This window comes from Cordyceps militaris, assembly GCF_000225605.1.
Source record: "Cordyceps militaris CM01 unplaced genomic scaffold CCM_S00001, whole genome shotgun sequence".
Lineage (NCBI taxonomy): Eukaryota > Fungi > Ascomycota > Sordariomycetes > Hypocreales > Cordycipitaceae > Cordyceps > Cordyceps militaris.
The window spans coordinates 3,378,625-3,400,736 of NW_006271969.1; the positions used below are offsets into that span (position 1 = coordinate 3,378,625).

The window sequence follows — 22,112 nt, forward strand, 5'->3', positions numbered from 1 at the left end:
TCTCATGGCCCGTCGCCGCCACTCGTCCCCTTGCTATCTCGTCGTTCGACCTCGTTGGTAGTTGTCATCATACCATGTCGCCGACAAAACCGAGGGTATCCCGCTTCTCGTCACACACGCGCGCCCACTCGAGCAGCAGCCTCCAGACGTAGAGGCGCATGTCCTCCCTGCGGAGGACCTGTTCGGCCCAGCGCTTGCCCTCCTCGGCAATGTGCCTGGCGGCGGCGTCGCCGGGCCCGTCGGCGTCGGCGAAGAACTCGAGGACGGGGTGCAGGTCCTGCAGGGTGTTGTCGAGGGGGACAAAGTGCACCCACGGGGCGAGGCGGTCGTCGTGCCACTCGGCGTAGACGCTGGCCTTGAGCGGGAGGCTGGTGGACAGCAGGAAGCTGCGGAAGCGGGCGCTGAAGGAGTTGCCGTCGACGTCGGGCAGGAACTTGTACTCGTACTGCTGCTGCATGTCGACGGGCGCGGCCTCGCGCAGGAACGGCCGCAGGAACTCGCAGCCGTCGGGGAAGCACAGCGACGTGAAGCCGACGTCGGCGAGGCGCGCGACCCAGGCGCCGAGCTGGCCGGCGGCGCGGTGCCGGCTGGGGTACAGCGCGGCGGGCGGCAGGTCAAAGGCGAGGGCGCGCTCGCCGGTGCGCTCGACGCGGGCGACGGTGGTGCCGTTGAGCATCTCGACGAGGCGGTGGCGCTGCAGGTGGTACCAGTTGTTGTCGCGGGCGCGGCCGCCCGAGTCGACGCCGCGCCAGACGAGCCCGTCGCGCTTGCTGTCCCAGTCGGGCCCGTGGGAGGCGCCGCCCGAGTAGCGCGGCTCGTCGGTGAGGTACATGGCGCCGGGGATGACGAGCTCGTTGTTGAGGGCGAGCTTGCAGCCGCCAAAGAGGGGCACGAGCTCGTCCGTGGTGGAGATGCTGATGGGCTCGACAAAGGAGCCGTGCAGCTGCCGCAGGTGCGGCTGCTCGCACGGGTCGATGGCGGCGGTCCAGTTGCGCACGTAGCCCTCGAAGGCGTACGTCGGGCGCCAGTCGTCGGGGACCGCGGCGGGCGGCGCGAAGTCGCGGATCGCGGGCATACCGTGCGCCGGCGTCCCGGGACCGCAGGCTTTGACGGCCAGGTCCCAGTAGGCGTTGTCGGGCCCGAGCCACTGCGGCTCGTACGGCTGGGGCTCAGCCGCGTCGACGTGGGCGAGGCCGGTGTAGCTGGTGGTGACGTCGGCGAGCTGGCGCACCTGGCGGTTCTCAGCCTCCTGCTTGACGAGCGCGGAGATGGTCTCGTGCGGGACAATGATGCGCGGCTCGTCCATCATGTTGACGGGCATGTCGACGTCGGGCATGTGCTCGGCAAACTCGGTGACGAGGGCGGCCCAGTGCTGCAGCCAGGGCACGCGGTCCTCGTCGAGCCCCTGCATGGCGACGGTGCCGTTGCGGACCTTGACGACGAACTGGCCGGCGGCGGCGCGGGCGGCCAGGGTGGCCGGGTCGAGGCCCCAGAACGGGGCGACGTCCTTGTAGATCCTGTCAAAGTAGTCCTCGACGAGGACGGCGTCGGCGGCGACGGCGGCGGCGACCCATTTGTCGAAGCCGGGGGGCGGGTGGCGGCCGCGGCGCTCACGGTAGCGCGCGGCGGTGGTTTGCAGGTTATATGTGCGCTTCGTCTCCAGGAGACGCTCGTGCTCGTCGCGCGCGTCAATCATGAGCTTCCGGATGGGGTGCATCGGGTCAAAGGCCATCGAGGGCAGATGGGACCGCGCCCGCTCCCACAGGGGCGCGTCGTGCCAGAGCACGTATCCCGCGTAGACAAAGGCGACGGCGAGGAGAACCGCCACCAGGCGCAGGCGGGCAGGGTAGACCTTGGACGTCATGAACTGGCTCATGTTGGGCATCGTGGCGGGACACGCGTACAGGCCAGACCCTGTGCTAGAGTGAATTGTGACGCAACTGCTTGTTGATTTTTGGCGTATCTGCTGGAAGGAAAGGCGTTTGCCAAATTCTTGGCCATGGGGGTAAAAACGAGTGTATAATGAGAGGAGAAGGAGGAGCGCCACCAACAAGGGGAAAAAAAAGCTGCTCGAGGTAATATCGGTATGTAATACTTTGGATGAACGCTAGTTATGCGCTAATACGCCAGGAACAGTTTTAGGGGCTGCACAAACGCCAGACGACGAACGTTAGAAAACGTGGGTAGATTGGGTTTGAGGGGGCGCGAACTCTAATCCGTCCACCAAGCCGGGACCACTGTGCAGTGCGACAGGGGGATGAGTACAAATTACTACCTAGGGGGTTATACATACATACATAGTCATCTCTGGATCGAAACAGTCGATCCCTCTGACATCCTTGACATCCTGGCAGTTGCTTACTTGGACCAGTATACTGAGGACGGGGAGCGAATGAACCAACCTTGGTTCTCAACAGTTGTCATAAAGAGTACATGCATACGGTCACAACCGGAAAAGGAGCCCCTTATTCGCACCGTAAACAAGTGTCGTGATAACAGCGCTCGCACTGTCCTGGTCTTGGCAGTACAGTCACACATTGAAACAGAGCCAGTCAAAAGCTCATTGCAACCAGCCGCAACGCTGATGGTTTCGATATCTGTACCAGTATCATCTTGAAAGAACTCCTTTCTTGCCAAGAAAACCATACTGTGCAAGGTTCATGCCAGTATCATCGTTACCAGGGAATTCATACTGTGCAACTACCTTCTCGCTTGGCTGTATCATCTTGGGGTGTTTCCTTGAGCGGAGAGGAAATGCATTAACTTCATGCATTAATCCAACCTTGGCCATGTCTCGGCTCATTATTCTCTCGTGGCCTAATCCCGGCACCATCCCCATCCAGTGTCATGCATCCTCCGCCGCATCCGTCACCTTTTCCAATGATTCATTATCTTGTACCCATATCGCGATTTGTACATACATGATGCAGCGCCCAGAAACGGCTTGGGGATTTTTGCAAGCATTCTATCGAGACAGTTGTCTCAGTTGCGTGCAACCTAAATTGACACGGCCAACAATTCTCTAGCACCCGTTTCTCACAACCTTGCTAGCCCTGCTAATAGAGTTGACCCTTAGTTACTGCTACTCCGTATCGGTCAAGGTTCGCCGCTAGCACAAGACAGCAGACGAAGGCCTCGTTTCTAGCGTGGAATCGAGAAACGCTTGCTAGTGCATCACCGAGCTGGTTGGCAAGCGACGCGCTTGTATGTGGTTGAATATTTGACTGAGCGAAGCAATTCGGGCAATTAGTTATCCGAATAGCTAGTTGCAACAAATTTAGTCCATGATGTGTCGTCCCGGCTGTGTAGGGCCATGATTGCAGCTCATAATACACGATGAATAGGCCCATATTTGTGCATTTCTTCGCCAAACTAACTAAGCTACGTAAAAAAGCAGCTAATACTCACGCTTCCTTATTATTGCCGCTTATCTGATCGTAGCCCCAGTCCATGCCGTCTCAATCTAGTTGATATTGATGATAAAATGCAAGTCTACGATATGTTTCATAATACATGGTATTGCGTTGGTAGTAACTACGAGTATGTGGCTGTGCTTGGGCAACTAATACATACGCGCTCTTTCGAGCCTTCACTTCAGTACCAAGGGCGCTTTCTTTAGTCAATGAGATATTCACGGTCCGCAATACAGAGATTACTTCCCCTGGTATACTCAGATTGCTTTTTTTTGCCTGTTTTCTTTTTTTGTGTCCTTGTTTTTCGAGCTGCACAGCTCGGCTGACACAGCGGCATAAAAAAACAAGGTCTCGTATCATGGGTAGCAACAGGTTGGAAATAACGCCACTAATCAATCCGACAAGATTGATTCGCCAACGCAAGCATGTTATATCTGAAAAATATTTGTAAATTGGTCATAACACGCTCTTACTCAATAGAACATAGCGACGGCCTCGGTAGGCCACCTTACGTCTCTGCCGGACTGCTTTCTACGACTGTGAATGCCAATTGTAACGATACACTGTACTCGATGTACTCGTACCCCCCCTCTCTGCGTCGCTTTCTTCTTTAAAACATCGTCAACGCGTGTAGCGTATTAGTTTGCTTTGCTTCCAATCGGGTACTAACTAAATGGTGACGCACTACTTTCAACCACCAGAACAACCCAATTCACCAAGACATAAACAACGAGAAAGAAAATCAAAAATGGAAAAGATGGAAATAGCAAATCAGATTCAAAGTGATGATTTAATACTATAATTTGCGACGTTATTGTGTCGCTGTTGAGAATGGTGGTAACGCCAACTTGATCAATCCGCTTACCTCACCCGGCTAAACCTCGCCGTCTCAGCGCAGCCAATCACAGCACCGCCAATACCAAACGAGTTCCCCAAATTCCCAGAGGCGCGCATCTTTTGGCCTCAGTCCGCACAACCGGGGCACCAAGCTGGTCTCTCTCTCTCCTTCTCAAGCCCATCTTTGCCCTCCGCGTCGGCCTTGACCCCCCCTCCACTCTATCCTCGTCTCTTTCGGCATTCAATTGTTTGGAAGACGATTTACCAAGGGCAATTGCCATTTTTTTTTCCAACACCCGTCATCGTCTTGCCGTCTCGCCACTCGCCGCCCCCCCGAAAGGCCTCTCTGTCCGCGGTCGTTTTTCGCTCGATCCGCCCGCCGCCCGCCATGCTCGCCTCTACCCGCTCGGCGGCCGCCATGGCCCTGCGAGGTATGCCGTCCCGCGCGTCGAATTGATATGTTGGAGGCTTTTTTTTCTGGGATTGGATCGCTGACGCATGTTTGATTTTTTTTGATGTAGCCAAACCCATCACAACCGCCATGGTTCCCTTCCGTGCCGCTGCCGCGCTTTCCACCAGCTCGAAACGAGACGCCACCTCGCTGACACCGCACAACGGCGCCAGCGGCCTCGCCAAGGCCCGCAAAGAAGTGCCCATCGGCAGCCAAGAGGGCACCAAGGGTGTCATCCAATACGCCCTGTACGTTGCCCGCCATATTCCCTGCGTCCGCCGCGCGATCCCCAACCACACTCCCCTCCTCCGTCAATTGAACATCCGTCACCTTCATATAACTCGGGCGACGCACCTCAACTAACCAATACCCTCCCAGGACCTCACTCGACGTCATCGCCAACTGGGCCCGCCAGTCCTCGCTTTGGCCCATGACCTTTGGCCTCGCCTGCTGCGCCGTCGAGATGATGCACCTCTCCACCCCGCGCTACGACCAGGACCGTCTCGGCATCATCTTCCGTGCCTCGCCGCGCCAGTCCGATGTCATGATCGTCGCCGGCACCCTCACCAACAAGATGGCCCCCGCCCTCCGCCAGGTCTACGACCAGATGCCCGACCCCCGCTGGGTCGTCTCCATGGGTAGCTGCGCCAACGGCGGTGGCTACTACCACTACAGCTACTCCGTCGTCCGCGGCTGCGACCGCATCGTGCCCGTCGATATCTACGTCCCCGGGTGCCCGCCCACCTCCGAGGCTCTCATGTACGGCATCTTCCAGCTCCAGCGCAAGATGCGCAACACCAAGATTACCCGCATGTGGTACCGCCGGTAATACACGGTGGGGTTCTTGGCATCAATTCCAAAAGAAATCTCAAAAAAATCGAAACAAACAATGGTTATGCCACGAAATACCTCGGGAGTATTCCAAGGGCAATATGGGAGAGCTCAGGAATATACTGAATGCGCGTGTTGCAAGATGCCTGCTTTTGTGCCAGGCAGGGGAAACCTGTGTATTTAGAATTTTGCCTGTGCCAACAACAACGGGGGAGAAGCGGCCACGAGCCGAGAAAAAAAACCACCTTTGCATTTGATTCTTTCGTTTCCTTTGTACGCGTGGCGGGGAATGGTTATCTTTGGGTTTCTGTGTTTGTCTGCCCCAAACCTCTTTTCACCTTCTGTACTGGTAGAACCCGGCAGGATGAGCTGCTCAATATACTGTAATGTACAATTCTACATGCTGTGCGAACACCAGGTGCAAGGTAGGTACGAAGAGGGGAACACATAACTCATTAAAGTATAGTACTATGACTACCTAGTTTGTACGTATGGTATGCGAGGAACAATGCGACAGGCAAGAAAGGGATGACAAAACAAGGCAGGATCCATCGAAAAGCATTCAACAGCATGAACAACCACACCCACACACACACCCTCTGATAATGTGAAATATCGCAGGACCAGCTTCAGTTTGTTCATGACCAATCTCATATCTCACAAATGAAAAGAGCAGAAAAAAAGAAGAAGCAAGAAAATACCATTCTATTGTCTAGTGGGAACAAAGGGGGCAACATGTTCGAAACCCACAGAGTACGACCCAGCATGCTTCGTGCCCAACAACAAAACTCAGCACAAGTTTGTCTCGGCTGTTCGAAATCCCACGACGAAAACAAATTGCATATGCGGGTGCATTGATGCTAGATCTCGTTTTCCTGGCCCTCTTGACACCAGGCATTGATTGGTTCCCCCTTTTTTTCTCTTCTGCTTCGTCCAACCCTTCGCTGGCAGCATCGTGGCTGCTTTCATACTAGAACATTAACCGCCGGCGCCAAGCATAACCTGGTCTCAAGACCGATTTCAAACCAATATGAACAAAAGACACAAAATCATATACCCAAATGCAAGGCTCTGTGCGCGCAGAGAACGTTGAAAGACAAATAGTTGAGGGGAGACAACGAGCAGGATGGGCAAAACAACCGGATAGAGAGGTTGGGCGTTGCGACACCCCAAGCCGGTCCATCGTCGCCATATGTGGCGTTTTTTATTCTTGGCCGAAGCCCATAGTCTCCTCAACAGCAATAGTCAACTTCTGCTGCAGCGTCTCCATGTCCTTGTATGGGGGCAGATCAATACGGTTGAAACTAGATATTGTTAGCCGAAATATATTTAAAGAAGCTCGACATATTGTCGCGAAGAAGACGCAACATACCAGGTGTGTGCCTTGGGCAGGTTCACGAGCTCGCCAGCCTTCTCAATTGTAAAGCGACGAGGACCGTCACTACCTTGCAGATCCTTGAACCCGTTGACGGGAATTCTCGAGGTACCAGTCGTGAACTGCAGTAGGCGTGATTTTTGCTCCCCGTCCCAGGAGCGGACGGTCTTCCAGAAGTTTTGAATAACCTCATCAGACTCGGTGTATCCGCGGTAGTCGGTATGCTTCTTCCAGTCGTCCACATCAATCTCTGCGATACCACCAATGAGCAGCTCCAGCTCACGATCGTCAAAAACGTTGATCAGATCTTGAGGAATAAGCTCGTGGAATCCTTCCTTGAAGGCCTGGAACTGCTCGGCAATGCGCTTCTCAATGCGCCACTTGACCATGAGGTCGACGTACTGCTTCTTGTTGTCGTTGGTGACATCAATGTCGCGACCGCCGGGAATAAGGTCTTCTGTGGTCAAGACGCCGAAGCGCTCATCTTCGGTGGAGAAGGTCTGCTCCAAAATTCCGCCCGAGATATCGTTGTCAAGCATCCACTGCAGAGAACGATGGAAATCAGCGTCGACTCCCTCCATATCAGCCAAGGCTACGGCCTTGCCGAGGACCATTTTATACAGAGCACCAATGAAGAATGCATCGAGGAAACGTCGGTGGAAAATGGCCAAGCCAACCACTCTGCCGATAAACTTGAAGTAGTTGAGATGCTCGGGATTGATGCCGGAGTGAGGGTTAATCTGCAGAGTATAATTGTCGTGGGCAGAATACTCGAAGAGGCAGTAGAAGGGGTTGAACATTTCATGGGAAAGCAAGAAAAAGAATTCTCTCGAAACACCACCGTAATCGAGACCCTCCTCGCCATCGAATTTGATCATGAGACGCTTCTTCAGATCAGTCGCAGATTGACGTGTGATCTCGGCAAAAGAGTCTTCGAAGATGTGAGAGCGCCTGACTTTGACGTGGCACTGGCCGCTGAGGCTGCGCATAGCAGGCTGCGAACGGAAGTAAATGAGCTTGCGTCGGAAATCTCTCTTATACTGGGGCACATTCTGGTCGAGGGATGAGGGGAGACGAGGGTCATCCCAAGTGGTGGTCTTGGTGTTGTGGTCGACAAAGTATACGCGAGCCGTGTTGGTGAGTCGCATTTCCCAGCCGCTGGGCAGAGGACCGAGCTGAGACACGGGTTGCTGCTGAATCTGGCCGTTGGCATTATTCTGGCCGCCGTAGAGTCGGATGTATTGCTGACGACGGGGGTCGACCCAGGTCGTGGTACGAGTATTGTGATCAACAAAGTACGGGCGACCCTCGGGAGTCCAGCGCTGTTCCCAGAGAGGCGGTAGCTCGCCACTTCCGGGGCTCGTGGCACCGGTGTGCATCATGGCGGCAGCGTTGCTAGCGGCAGCGGCAGTCGGAGGCGGGGGGCTGCTGCTCGGCGAGCCGGAAGGCATCGTGGGGGAGCTGGTGCCGGTGTGGTCCTCAGGGAGAGTTCTGTTTTGATGTCGGGTTCGTTCGGCCTGGGTGGTTTCGTTGCGGCTCTCGCCGGTACCGTTGGCAGTAGGGCGGTTCCAGCTCGTCGTCCTGGTGTTATGATCGACATAGTACGTTCGGCCAAGGTTATCCTCGCGCCGCTCCCAGCCAGCAGGGAGGCGGCCTTGGGCGTCCTCGAACGGACTGAGTTGGCTGGTCGGTCGAGCATGCGAGGCGCCTACCGAAGGAGCCGGCGTCGTGCCAGCACTGACAGGGTGAGGAGGACCAGAGCCGCTCGGAACCGCAAGGCCATTGCCGTTGGCGGAAGACATGGATGATCCGGGTCGATTCTCGTTAGCCGGCGCGGACAGGGTAGAAACATTGGAGGTACTAGCGCTCGCCGCAGGGCGACTTGAGGAACCCTGTCCATTGCGGATCGGAGTGTTTAAGTTGCAGGAAAGGTTGATGATGAGCTTTCCATGGACGACGAGGTTATCGGTGGACTTTTTGAGGTCTCTCGTAATCATCTGGTCTGGTGCGTGATGGGTTAGCCGCGAACGATTGTGGGCCGGGGTATGGAAACGTACCATCTGCATCTGGGCTGATATCTGGCATCAAATCTCCCACGCGAATATTAATCACTCCTAGAAAGCCCTGGTCCTTCTTTTTGAACTTTTTCTGGTCAAAGACCTGGACGGCAAGGATGCTGCCCTCATTGACGCGGCTGCTGAAGCGTTAGAGGATGCTGGAGCGATTTTGGCACAATTGAAACAAGACATATAGAAAAGGATGCAGGACATGTGAAGTGATGCAGGGGAGGGGGGCGTTGCATACAAGTCGAAGCTCTCGTTCCAGTATGGGTTCAGCGTCCTCTTGCTGACGCTGCTAGTCTTGGTTTGCTCACCATTGACAGTAGCGACGGCGAAAGGATCGGGGAAGCCTAGAAGTGGTCAGCGCATATGTCGAGGCAAGAGGAGGGGATGAGCGAGGGAGTCTGTACGGAACACATCACGTTTGTAAAGGCCATCGGCGGCAATGACTATGAAATTGTCAGCAACTGGGTGTTGTGTCGAGGTGCGCATGTATCGTGGGCATTTCTAATGCGGAGCAGGGCGGGCTCAGGCGACTAACTGGTAACTCGAAGATTGGGCTTGCTGTCGCGGGAAGGCATCGGTCAGTACAAGAAAAGTGCATCTTGAGATGGAGATGATGGCGACGAAGAGGAAACGGGGGCTGGACGACGCACCTGGGCAGGCCAGACTCGGCTCGGCTCGAACTCATGATGGCGCTGGTGAGCAGCGCACCAGGCACCTGCAAGACCAGACGTGGATGGAGATTGAGGACAGCAAGAAGCCGCAATGCGGGCGAGCGACGGGCGGGCGGAAGCGTTCAAGGGGCAGAGCAATATGGCCTCTATTTCGGTGGACGGCCAACACAGCAGGTGAGAAGGAGTAATATGATGACAACGGGTGCAAAAGCAGATGACAAGCTGTAGAGAATGATGAGGCTGTGCAACGCCCGACAGACTAGCAGCAGCGAGAGAGAAACACAGAGAGAGACGTCTTTCCCCCGCTTCAGGTTTAGTAGTCGTTAATAATATTAGGGCGGCCGGAGGGGGACGGGCGGCCGCGGCGGCTGGGCCAGGTGCTGGGAGGGGACGAAGAGGTACCTTTTTTTCGCAGGAGGCGGGAAGCTCGGTGGCGGGGCTTTCGATACCCGTACGCGGGATACCTACTAAAAGTTACAGGGCCAGTGGCATCACTGTAGGTGCCGTTGGAGGCGGGGCACGTGATGCGGTGGGACAGGATAAGCTGCAGCGCTGTGGACAGATTTGCTGATAGGTACAGGGCGGACAACACACTGTCAGCATCTTCTTGTTGAAGAAAGTACTGAGGGCACCTACAGGTCAAGAGTCCACTCCGATACAGCGCCCGTCGTCCAATGCACGCCACAAACACGACGCACATCCATCATCAACACCAACACCAATGAGCCAAACACCTATCATTCATTCATTCATTCATCGTCTTGCCACAGTCAGCCTCCACCTTTCACCAGTTACTCCTGCATTCTTGGCGCAGCTTCAAACCGACACCTGTGCTTTCTGTAACCGGCGATGCGACACCCACATTTCCTCTGGTCGCCAACCTCTCCTAACTCCTGACTACCAGCTCGCGCTGCAGCAAGGCTGTGCCGACACGGATAGAGAACCCGCGCGGCCCTTGTTACTTCGCCCTGGTCCTGCATCAAGAACTCAAACCCGCGCACGTCGAGGACCGCCGTCAACAACAACAAAACACACCAAGAGCAGGCAACTTTCGACGGCGCATTATCCGCTCCTGGCACCACCAATCTACGCCACGGCCCCGGTTTAGCTCTCTTCGGGGCTTCTTCCCCGACCTGATGCATGCCTTATCCGCCAACCCACCGCTTCACCTGATGACGACGTCGACGCATCGTTTTCCTGGCTCCGGCGTGCGTCGTATGAGTCCCCAACCAGAAGATCCCATCGAGTTACAACGCCCGGGATTCACAAACCACACGCAATCGATCCCCCCCCCCCCCGTGTTCCTATTTTTGGCATTCATGAGCCACCACCGTTCTCTCCATCACAAACCGCATGCTGCTATTTTCGGCATGCAGAGCGCCAAGGCACGTTACGCAAACCGCAGCTAGCACGTGTCTGCACGTGTCTGTTTATCTAGCCGCCGTCTGAGTAGACTGTAGGGTAGCGAAGGCCCTTTCCACTGAGAGGCCGTTCACATGGACGTACGATACAAGACGTGGTGCATAACCACTCGTCTAGTCCAGAAACCATCCGTGAATATTACATAGTAAACACATGCGTAACTACTGTTGATGTTAGAGACCTCAAACTCCAAAAAGAAACCACCCGATTGACCCTGTAGGTAGTAGTCCTCCAATTGCCTTCAACAACATGAATCCTCTCGCTCTGGGATATCCATATCTGCGTTTTTTCATTTTTTTGCTCGTACACTTTTAAAAAACGGAATCATTTTTCCCATTACCAAGCAAGCCGAAAAAAAGCCAATCCAATACACAAACCGCTCTGCCGATGCTGACCAGGGGTCCAACGTTTGCTCCCTTCGATCCTTGCGCAGGCTTGTTTTTTACCACCTACCTACCTCATTCGTAATACTCGGGCAAGGAGCTGGGCATGCCATTTCCTTGCTGCTAGTAAGGCGCGAAGCCCCGACCCCGGCCCCGACCGCCCCCTCGGTAGCCGCCCCGGGGAGGGAACCCGCCACCACGACCGAACCCGCCCCTGCCGCCGCGGAAGCCGCCGCGTCCGCGCCCGCGGCCCATGCCCGGCACGTTGGTGCGCTTCGACGTCACCTTGATGTTGCGGCCCTTGAAGACGCTCTCGTTGAGAACAAGGGCCTGCGCGACGAGGCTGGGTTCTGTGAACTCGACGTAGGCATATCTGCAGCCTTGTTAGCACAACAAGCCCTGCGAGGAAAAAAAAAAGAGAATCACAGAGGTTGCAGCTGGGAAAATATATGTCACACGTACCCCTTCGGTTGGCCCGAGAACTTGTCGAGGAGAATTGTCACGCGGTTGATGGAGCCGCAGCTCTGAAAGTGCGCCTGAATCTCCTCAGGCGACGCAGAGTAGTCGACGTTGCCAACAAAGATGCTGCGCGAGTCGACCGACTCTTTGTCGTCGGCGAGGCTGGCTGACTGCTGCTCCAGGCTGGCTTGCATCTCCCGGAGCTTCTCTGCCTCCTGTTCCATTTCCGCCACGCGACGCTTCATGGCCGAGATTTCTTCCTATCCGATTGCAAAACAGCTGCGTAAGCAAACTATTCCTTTTTTCTTCGTTTTTCTTCTTCTCTTTCTGCGTCACGCCAGGGCATTCCCGCAGAGAGGCATGTAGCTCACCTCCTCTGTTCCTGCCATCTCGCCGTCTTGATCGTGCTGCTCGTGCTGCTCGTGCTGCTCGGCCGGGATTGGCTCCTCTGGCTTCGTTGCCTCGGACATTGTCTCTTGATTTCGAGGCCTTAAATTCCGTGGGGAAAGGATGGAAGATGATTCGTCGAATCGAAAGGTTCCTTTACTGCGAATGGTAAGCTTGCGTTCTGGGAGTGGATTGCGTCGCGAGTGAAGCGCGGTTGTGAATGCGACACGGGCGCGCGCGCGTTGGGGGAAGGATGAGAAAAGTATTGGCGTGCCGATGGAGGGCGTGGCAACCATGAGTCTCGCGCGCCGCGCCGTGCAAATAATAAAAAGAATGGGATAAGCGCTTACAGTGTTCCTCTTCTCTCAAGCAACAACGACGAGCGCTCCCTCACCGTTTCCGACAATGTAGTTAAAAGGGGATGATGGGAGTAAATCTGAGTCGCAATCACTGGTCCTGCCGCAGCATCATGAACTGGACTGTGTGGGGAACCGAAGTTTGGCCGGGTTCATAAAATGCACACCGATCCTGAAGGTCGCGGACTGGCATATTTAAACGTTTTTTTTGCCCTTTCTTTTTAGATCACGGGATATCCCGGATATTGAAACGCCTGGGTAGCACACAGTTCATTTCGTATTACCGGCAGCGTGTGACAGTGAAGGGTTTTCGCGGCACGTTGGACGCCGGAAAGACTTGCTCTGTACGCCGAAGCGTTCGGGTTCACAATGTTCACAATCAACCATCTCGCCGTGGATGAAGCAAAAGAAACCCGAACGGTGTTATTGACGTCTGACACTGTTACAGCTTGCCTCAGCTTTACACACGGAAGCACAAGGTAAAATATGCTGTGCTGTGCCTACCGGACCGACCCACGCAGGGTTGCCCTTGCCTGGTCCAACCAGTTCTCGTCAGATTGACGAATTATTACCTTAATTATTCGTGTAAGCTTGGCAGATGTCACGAGACACTTGCAAATGAACGGTAGCACGTACATGTTCACCACCAGGCCCGGCTGCAGAGCGAACCGCATACAAAGCCCTGAGCGAACACAAGCCCCTTCAGACGGTAAACAAGTCGCCAACGGATGGTATTACGTTGAGGAAATCCCTGCAGCGCAATAACCGAGAGTGGCGTTGCATAATAAGACTGCGCAAAGTGAGTCTCCCCTTGTCAAGTAAGAGTTGTCACGTAAGAGCGGATAGGTGAACAAGCGACAATGGATCAGAGATCAGGGAAATTGAGTTCGCGATAGACAACTACGCGTAGACCATTCGAAGGGCATGCAATTAGACGCATGTAGCTCTTTTATAATATACAATCATATACAGTAGATAATACAGTTTCATCACCTCTCTTCCGGGGGCACCCATTACTTTGCTCTTCGCAGTTGCAATCCATACGGCGCAAGCTGCTCATCCGTAATTTTGCTCGGCGACTTGACAAAAGCATCCTCGCCCTTCATCGTCTTGGGGAAAGCAATGACGTCGCGGACCGTCGACGTGTCCGTCAGCAGCGCCACCATGCGGTCAAAACCCAGGGCGAAGCCAGCATGCGGCGGGCACCCGGCGCGCAGCACCTCAAACAGGTGGGAAAAGTCGGCGATGCGCTTGTCCGTCATCTGAAGCACGTCGCGCATGATGAAGTCCTGCACATCAGCGACGTGATTGCGGACACTGCCGCCGCCAATCTCCACACCGTTGAGGACGAGGTCGTAGGCGGCGCTCTTGGCATCGAGGGGGTTGGTGAAGAGTAGTTGGAGGTCGTTTTCGGAAAGGGGAGCGGTAAACGGGTGGTGGGATGCCGCGATGCCGGCCGCGCCCTCTTGGCCTGGCTCATTCTCTTCGGTGGGCTTGAACATGGGAAATTCGGTGACCCAGACAAATTGGAGGGAGCCCGGCTCGCCGTTGCGCGGTTTTGTCATGTAGCCCTGCTCGATGAGCGCCTTCCAGAGCGCAATGCGTAAATCGCCAATCTTGGTAGAGCCCGAACAGTACTGTCCTTGTGGTGTTTCTCGGGCTTGGAACACGACTAGGTCACCATCGTTGAGTTCCTCTCCCTGGGTAATGTGATCAATTAGAGGTTCATATTCGAACCCAATTGAGGAGAAGCCGCATAGGGGCTTTCTGGAATCAAAGATGAGGACCTGCGGCTTGCCTTCCGGGTTCTCCCCCAGTTCGGATGGCAGATTGTCCATAAACTTCATGACGAATCGCCGTGACTCTTCCGGCGAGCTATCAGTCAGTCGTAAGGAGAAGGCTTCAATCGTGGGATTCTCCAGATGAGTAATCATTCCAACAAAGGTTTGATAAGGTTCCATGTCCTTGATGGCATGAATGCGCCCCGGGATTCGCAGGTCAGGCTTGTCAGAGCCATACGAAGATATGCACTCTGCAAACTTGAGAGTTGTGAATTGATGCGCTTCTTCGGAGCCAGAATCCTCTTTTGCTGAAATTTTGCGCACCATAGGGATTCTCTCCCCCCGCATATCTTGATAGCAAGAAGGCTTGAGTGCTGTCAACGCGGCCATGATTATATCGTTTATATCCTGGCGCACTGTAGCCGCACCAGCAAATGCCCACTCCATATCGAGCTGTGAAAATTCAGGCTGGCGGTCTGCCCGTGAGTCCTCGTCACGGTAGCAACGCGCCCATTGCATATAGCGCGAGATGCCACTCGCCATAAGCACCTGCTTGTACTGCTGCGGACTTTGAGTCAACGCGTAGGCGGTTCCTCGCTGCCTCGTGGGAACAAGAAACTCTCTCGCACCTTCTGGTGTCGACTTGAAGAGCGTAGGCGTCTCAATGTCCGTGAAGCCTTTCTGCACGAGTCCCTGGTGCAGTACATTCTTCAGCCATGAGCGAAACTCGAGCCGGGCTTGGATTTCTGGATGAAATCGAATCTGCAGGTGGCGCTTCGTCTGAGGAAAGATAGTTTCCGGCGTAACAATAAGTTCCTTGGGGACACTGTTGAGGGCGCGAATGTCGTCGAGATATACTGTCGTCTTGTCGGAGCTGTCGCGGCCTTGCTCCTCTGCGTTTGGAGCTCGGATGTTAATAATGACTGGGCTAAAAGCCGGTATTTGCCGGAAATCTGCGTGGGCATCTTTGTCGATTTCGCCATTGGAGCAGACCTGTATGATGTCGCCCGAGGGTGTTGTGAGGTCGGCAAACGAGAGATGTTTCGAGAGCGTTCGCTTTTTACCGAGAAAACCAACGCACGAGTTGGAAGCTTCAGCTTCGCTACGGAGGTCCACGCCGCGATCTGTTCAACTGAATTGTAAGAGTCGTTCGTCGGTCAAGCTGCGCACTGCGTACATTTGTTCCACGTCTGAAGGAGATTGGCTTGCTTGGAAGCTGATATAGAGCTAGCCATTCGTATTGTGGTTTGCGGGATACGTCTTTGGCAAACAAAGGCCGAAGCCTTTCTTGAGAGAGGCTTGAGCCGTATCATGGTACCCAATGGCTCGTCGCCGAATCGTTGGCAAGCTTGGCTGTCCAGTTCACAAGAATAGCATGCGCCCCACGGCGACGCTGGTCCAACTTTACAGCGGACAACGTGCCTGGGTGCCTTGAAGTGCCGCCAAAACACGCGCCGACAAAACTCCGGGGGAGCCCCGCGCCCCATATAAATCTTCTCGCGCGACGCTGGCTCTTTTTGGGTTTTTCTTCTCTTCATGAACCTTCCATTCAAAAAAATGTGAGTATCTGCCACGCGCAAGCGAACCGCCTAGATCAGAACTAACCAGTCTTTCGCAGATGATGAGAACCGCGTGTATAATATGATGCAGATGCCAGCCAACCCGATTCTACAAACTCTCTCTTCGGAGCTCAAGGGTTTGTGTTTAACGGTGGTTTTGGTATTTTGAAATGGGCGTTCGACACGACCTTGTTACACCATCGGACGCGATGATAAAAAACTCTGACTCAATAGAATGGAAAGGATTTCTGCATGCAGTGGCATAGCAGAAGCTATTATGGCACGTGTCTGGCTGGTGTTGTTCAAGTGAACAGACCGCTTCGAGTGAACAGTTGCCTTGAACCACGCCTTCGCTAGCTGATCAGAAGTCTGAGTCCGGCTGGCTGCCCCCAGGTAAGGAACATTAGACAAATATTTATATTGTATTGTATGTCATGTCGAATATATCACGGCTATTTTGCAACATTTGCATGAGGTCCTACCTAATGGCTTTTCCTTCGTGTGTGTACGGCTTTCAAGACGTGCAATCAGTCGGCTGAGTGCAGGATCGAGTACCATTTACCCGAAGCCTCGAATGATGAATACTGTCATTGACCACGGGTCGGTGTAAATTGCTTCAAAATTATTCCATCACCCTCGTAGGTACTCATTATTACGTCCCATGTATTTCCAGTGAGTGGGTCGCGGCGATGGCATGACGCGAACTGGTGGAAGCGCTGGAGTCGGCTCTCTTCCACCATCTCAGCCCCTGTAACTCGCTGTAACTTCGCCAGCCGCGGTACCGCCAGGGTTCGGATCCATTTGGGCCAGCACTGACTGACTGGGCCAGCCGCCACCTCATACCATTGCGTGGCGGAGCCCAACCTTCGACTTTCCAAGGTTTGGCTACAACATCTTCATCTTCCAGGGTGCTGCATCCTGTCCGCTCTGTCGCTGCTCAAGGCGCTTGCTTTCTAGCATCCCGCCCCGTCATCATGTCTAGCTCATTCGAAAAGTCCGTCAAGGGCGCAACCAAGATCAAGGTATGCCGTCATAGGCCGGTCCCCTACTTGCCCGCCCCGTCCCAGCGCCGCTGCGGGCACTCGTGGCAGACCGGGTGACGAAACCAGACAATTGACTGACAGCGCGCGTCCGCAGAATGCGCCACCAAAAGCAAAGTATATCGAGCATCTCTTGATTGCTACGCATTCGGGGGAGGCCGGCGTCGGTGAGGTCTTTCGGGCCATGCACTACCGACTGAGGGATTCGACATGGACCGTTGTGCTCAAGGGTCTCCTGACCGCCCACCTGATGATTCGCGAGGGAGCACAGGAAGTCACCCTCGCGTATCTTTCCAAGCACAGGAACATGCTTGCCATTAGCAGCTTCACAGATGGTACGTTTGCTCTTCGATTGTCTTGGCTGTCGGTCCAACGCTAACAATTGCGCAGCGCAGACACAGGGCCGGAACATTCGGCGCTACGCCAATTACCTCACCGAACGAGCGCGCGCCTATCGCGAGACCAAAATTGACTGGTGTCGGTCCGGCGACGGGCGTCTGGAAAAGTTGAGCGTCGACAAGGGTCTCCTTCGTGAAACGGAGACGGTACTGCACCAACTGGCCGCCCTGGTCAAGTGTGATGTAAGTTCTCCATGGACCACCTTTGCTCTGTGCGGGATATCGCTAACCTGGCCAAGGTGTTGGACTCGGAAGGCGAAACTGACATTACAATCTCCATCTTTAAACTGCTCGTGCTAGACCTGCTAGCCCTGTTCCAGTGCCTCAACCAGGGCCTCATCAACATCCTCGGCCGGTTCTTTGAGATGTCCAAAACCGATGCCGAGCGGGCCATGGAAATTTATAGAAACTTTTCCAAGTACACCGACCACGTCGTCCAGTATCTGTCTGTTGCGCGCCAATACGAGTACCGCACCGGTGTCCAAGTTCCCAAGCTCACGCACGCACCCGTCAACCTCGGCCGCCAATTGGAAGAATACCTGAACGATGCTGACTTTGAGGTTCAGCGCCGGCAGTACCTCGCCGAGCAGGACTTCAAGAAGGGGGGAAAGGCCAAGGATGCCTTTGATCTTCCCAAACCGCCACGATCACCCACAGGCCGGGCAAGCAGCGCGCAGAATTCGAGCAACCCCTTCCCCGCACCACCCAAGGATGCGCCCAAGCCGGCGGCCAAGGGACCAGACCCTGACCTCATTGACTTTTTCGGCTCCATCGAGCAGAACCAGACGACTATGCAGGTAAACACACAGCCCAGCGCGCCGGGGCAGAACATGTTCCAGCCTCCTCAGCAACAGCTCCATCTCCAGCCCACTGGGTTCATCAACAACGCCGCCACCTTCCCTCTCGCAAACAATCAGTTCCAGCAGCAACAAGACATTTTCCAGCCGCAGCAAAACATGTTCCAGCAACAGGTGCCGCAGCCGCAGCCTGCACCTCTCCAGCCAACCTTTACCGGAGCGGGTTTCGGAGGCTTCACGCCGCAACCGCAGAACAACTTCCAACCCAGCTCTCTAGCACCCATTCCCCAGAATACGACGGCCAACTTTCAAGGCCAGAATTTCATGCAGCAGCCTCAGCAGCAGCAGCAGCAGCAACAAGTTCCTGGACAGTTGCTTCCCATGCAGACTGGCACCACCAACCCGTTTAGACAATCGATGATGATGGCGCAACCAACCGGCGTGCCAAACTTTATGAACCAGCAACCTTTGCAGCAGCAGCAACAACCCCAACCCCAACAGCCCCAGCAAACGGGGTTCGTTGCTCCCGCCCTGAATCGCCAGTCAACAAATCCCTTTGCCAAGTCTGTCTCACCACCTAACAACAACTCGCCGTTCCAATCGCAGGCTCCTGCTCCGCTGCAAGCCACGCCCACAGGAACCAACCCGTTTGCTCGCAACTCGCCTCAGCAGCAGCAGCAGCAGTTGCCTCCAATGCCCGCAATGCCCGGTCAGCAGCAGCAGCAGGCTGGTGCGCTCGCTCCTCAGCCGACGGGCGTTACCAATCCTTTCCGCCAGGGCGATTTCGTGAACCACACAACCGGCATGGGCTGGCAACACAACCAGGCGCCCATTGGCGGCGGCATCGACCAGTTGCAGACTGTTTCCGTCTTCCCTCGCCCGACGCAGCAGTCTCCCTGGCAGCAATGAGACGGTTCATCTTTCCACATTCGCTTCTTCACTCTGTTCTCTGCATTTCTTTTTGTTTTTCAACAGCGCGGCGTTTTTTCCCCTTTTTTCCTTCTTCTTTCCTTGGGCTATAGGATTGATGGAATTGGTCAGGCGCCAAAATCCATCCATCTCCGATCATCTCCGATGCAGGAGAGTAAAAGACATGTTATCAGCATGTTATCAGGTTGCATTGTTTACATCCCGAGGCTGGACGTGTAAAAAGAACAAAAACGATGTATATTTAACGTTTACTATACTCTTTCAGGAACATAAATATGCATCACGTCTAACCAACAGAGTACCATTTGAGAGTCGTAAGAGAACATGGTAGATGATATTTGAAGCCAGCATCCAACTTTTGTCCTGTGGCAAGCTATTTTGTAGCAATAACTTGGCTATACATGAAAAAACGCCATTTCTTAAAAGTATGAACGACTCCGGAAACACCCCTAATCTAAACGCCTTGCGATATGCAGAATTTCCCAACAGCCAAAACCTCTCCTGCCTTGTATGGATCATGTAATCCCATGGCACCCGCCCCCGTCCTACCGTGTCTCCTTTTCCTCGTCCACAAAGACGCCCAGGCCCGAAAAGGCCTCAAAGAGCGCGCGCGTGAGGTACTCATCAGCACTATACCCGCCGACCGTGTACTCGTGCTTGGAGCGGGTCACATCCAGCCACTCGCTGGTGTACTGGGGCAGCTGTGCCGGCGCCAAGTCGACGCGCTGCGTCGTCAGGTCCAGGCCGCCGTACGGGTCGTACGGTTTCTTGCTCTCGGCGGCGGCGTCGGCGGCGGCGGCCTTTTTGTCGCGCAAGCCGCGAATCGACAGCCCGCCGCCAGCCGCCGAATCCAGCGTGGCCCGCTGGTGCTGCTGCTGCTGCTGCTGCTGGCCGCGCTTCTTGAGGACAATCTTGTGGACGGCGGCGGCGGCGTGGCCGACATCGGCGCTCTGCAGCGAGTCGAGCATCTCCTCGCGGAAGCGCGCGGCGCTCGTCTTTGCGTCGGCGTCGTCGCGCAGGTCCTGCAGGCGGCGCTGGCGCGCGCTCTCCTGCTCGGCGGCCAGGCGGCGCTGGCGGGCCTCGTCCGACTCCTTGGCGAGGCGGCGGTTGCGCTCAATCTCGGCCTTGTGGCGGGCCTCGTAGTCGGCGAGGCGGGCCTCGGCGGCGGCGCGCGCCGCGTCGCCGCCGTTGGTCAGGTCGTCGGTCAGGCACTCGACCATGTACAGGTAGTCGTTGTAGCTCGCGAGCCCGTCAAAGTCGTCCTCGGCCTGGTTGAAGACGGCGGCGACGCGCCGCCGGATGTCCACCTCGCGCTCGACGCCCAGGTCGGCAAAGTAGGCCGCCTTGAAGCCGCGCAGCCGCAGCGTCTTGTGGCAGCCCGCGTACGGGCACTGGTTCGGCCCGTCCTTGAAGATGCGCTCCACGCACGTCTTGCACATCCGGTGGTAGCACTCGGTGTTGATGCGAAACTCCATGTCCTTGTTGAAGTACCGTGTCGTCTTACACACGGGGCACGCCTCGTCGTCGCCGTCCAGCGCGGCCGCGCTGTTGCCGTTGGTGGCCGACGAGTGCCGCAGCGAGACGGCCATGGTTGCTGGTCGCCTGTGTAGAGGGTCAGAGCTTCGTAGGCGTCGACGGCCGAGTTCCTGTGCTTGGTGGGTGAAGGCAACGCGTCCTGTTTTGGGTGGTGGACCAGGACGGCTGCTGCGATTGTCTCGCCGTGGTCGGTGTTTGTTGCAGTGTGGAAGTGAAGCTCGAGGCTGGGGTGTGCAGGAAGAGATATGGTCCACTTTTGCCACTACCGGATTCACTCACATTCGCGACCAGCGCATGATTCCAAAGCATCCAATAACCTTGGTTCTAAAATTCGAGCAATACATAGGTACTAAAATACCGCAACTTCCGATTAGTAGCTTTGTGGTCACACACTATTCCTTTCCATGACAACTCAGAGAAACAGCATCTGCCTCGGGTCCTTACCCCGAGCAATCTTGGTAATCAGCAACGAATTACACGATAGCATGAAATCACTCCTTTTATCTGCAGTTCCTTGTTGACAATCCGCATGATATTCATTATTATTCATTCAATATCATTCCATCATCAACCATGCCACAGATGCTAACCGTGTTACATTGGTCAGCCCGGCTAGTGGGGCCGTTGCCCCTCCAAGATCTTGAGCTTTCCGGCTTCGATTACCTTCCACTTCCACCATTCATTCACGTCAGACCAACTCCGAAGCCATGGCAGACAAAGGTGTGTAGACGGACAAAACTGTCCCCTCAACGACTCTTGCATTTGCACATTCTCGAAATAGTCGCTAACACGAACAAAAAGACCCCTCACCGGCCGAAGACGCTGCTGCCCGCGCCGCCGAGCTCGAAGCGCAGGCCGCCCTGCCGTACAAGTGGACGCAGACCATTGGCGAGCTCGACATCAACTTCACCGTTCCCGGCAACCTGAAGTCGCGCGATCTCGTGGTGGAAATCAAGAAGCTCAAGCTCACTGCCGGCATCAAGGGCCAAGAGCCCATCATCAACGTGCGTGCCCCGCTAACTGCACCGCCGATGACGCCTGAAGCTAACTATCAACAGGGCGACCTCCCCCATGCCATCCTCGTAGATGACTCGACCTGGACACTGTCCACCAACGCGGACGGGACCAAGACGGCCGAGATTCACCTCGACAAGGTCAACAAGATGGAGTGGTGGGCACACATCGTGACGGACGCCCCCATGATTGACGTGACTAAGATCCAGCCGGAAAACTCCAAGCTGTCGGAGCTCGACGGCCAGACGCGCGGCATGGTCGAAAAGATGATGTTTGATCAGCGTCAAAAGGAGCAGGGCCTGCCCTCGTCGGACGAGCAGAAAAAGGCGGACATTCTCAAGAAGTTCCAAGCGCAGCACCCCGAAATGGACTTTAGCAAGGCCAAATTCAGCTAGACGGTAGAACC

The 22,112-nt window shown here is 55.3% G+C and overlaps 8 protein-coding genes across 8 annotated transcripts; 3 read left to right on the forward strand and 5 right to left on the reverse strand.

Moving 5' to 3' along the window:
• Positions 1-67: 67 nt before the first annotated feature.
• CCM_01090 (endoplasmic reticulum-resident kdel protein, putative) lies at positions 68-1,885 on the reverse strand (the record flags this gene model as incomplete). Its single annotated transcript, XM_006666248.1, has 1 exon — positions 68-1,885. One exon carries the CDS (start codon positions 1,883-1,885, stop codon positions 68-70), a length of 1,818 nt encoding a protein of 605 aa, XP_006666311.1.
• Positions 1,886-4,638: 2,753 nt separating this feature from the next.
• Positions 4,639-5,530, forward strand: CCM_01091 (mitochondrial NADH-ubiquinone oxidoreductase 20 kD subunit; the record flags this gene model as incomplete). The annotated part of the gene is made up of 3 exons (XM_006666249.1): positions 4,639-4,681; positions 4,772-4,949; positions 5,080-5,530. 3 exons carry the CDS (start codon positions 4,639-4,641, stop codon positions 5,528-5,530), a joined length of 672 nt encoding a protein of 223 aa, XP_006666312.1.
• A 1,206-nt stretch (positions 5,531-6,736) lies between these two features.
• Positions 6,737-9,459, reverse strand: CCM_01092 (ubiquitin ligase (Nedd4/Rsp5p); the record flags this gene model as incomplete). The annotated part of the gene is made up of 5 exons (XM_006666250.1): positions 6,737-6,836; positions 6,905-8,909; positions 8,965-9,101; positions 9,212-9,317; positions 9,378-9,459. 5 exons carry the CDS (start codon positions 9,457-9,459, stop codon positions 6,737-6,739), a joined length of 2,430 nt encoding a protein of 809 aa, XP_006666313.1.
• A 2,113-nt stretch (positions 9,460-11,572) lies between these two features.
• On the reverse strand, positions 11,573-12,378 carry CCM_01093 (RNP domain-containing protein; the record flags this gene model as incomplete). Its single annotated transcript, XM_006666251.1, has 3 exons — positions 11,573-11,822; positions 11,912-12,168; positions 12,280-12,378. 3 exons carry the CDS (start codon positions 12,376-12,378, stop codon positions 11,573-11,575), a joined length of 606 nt encoding a protein of 201 aa, XP_006666314.1.
• Positions 12,379-13,664: 1,286 nt separating this feature from the next.
• CCM_01094 (aspartyl-tRNA synthetase) lies at positions 13,665-15,667 on the reverse strand (the record flags this gene model as incomplete). Its single annotated transcript, XM_006666252.1, has 2 exons — positions 13,665-15,556; positions 15,610-15,667. The coding sequence occupies 2 exons, from the start codon at positions 15,665-15,667 to the stop codon at positions 13,665-13,667; spliced, it is 1,950 nt and encodes a 649-aa protein (XP_006666315.1).
• A 1,018-nt stretch (positions 15,668-16,685) lies between these two features.
• On the forward strand, positions 16,686-19,135 carry CCM_01095 (ENTH domain containing protein; the record flags this gene model as incomplete). The annotated part of the gene is made up of 5 exons (XM_006666253.1): positions 16,686-16,712; positions 16,780-17,013; positions 17,129-17,366; positions 17,422-17,612; positions 17,669-19,135. 5 exons carry the CDS (start codon positions 16,686-16,688, stop codon positions 19,133-19,135), a joined length of 2,157 nt encoding a protein of 718 aa, XP_006666316.1.
• A 566-nt stretch (positions 19,136-19,701) lies between these two features.
• CCM_01096 (CDK-activating kinase assembly factor MAT1) lies at positions 19,702-20,745 on the reverse strand (the record flags this gene model as incomplete). The annotated part of the gene is made up of 1 exon (XM_006666254.1): positions 19,702-20,745. The coding sequence occupies one exon, from the start codon at positions 20,743-20,745 to the stop codon at positions 19,702-19,704; it is 1,044 nt and encodes a 347-aa protein (XP_006666317.1).
• Positions 20,746-21,399: 654 nt separating this feature from the next.
• Positions 21,400-22,101, forward strand: CCM_01097 (nuclear movement protein nudC; the record flags this gene model as incomplete). Its single annotated transcript, XM_006666255.1, has 2 exons — positions 21,400-21,412; positions 21,494-22,101. 2 exons carry the CDS (start codon positions 21,400-21,402, stop codon positions 22,099-22,101), a joined length of 621 nt encoding a protein of 206 aa, XP_006666318.1.
• Between the last annotated feature and the right edge of the window lie 11 nt (positions 22,102-22,112).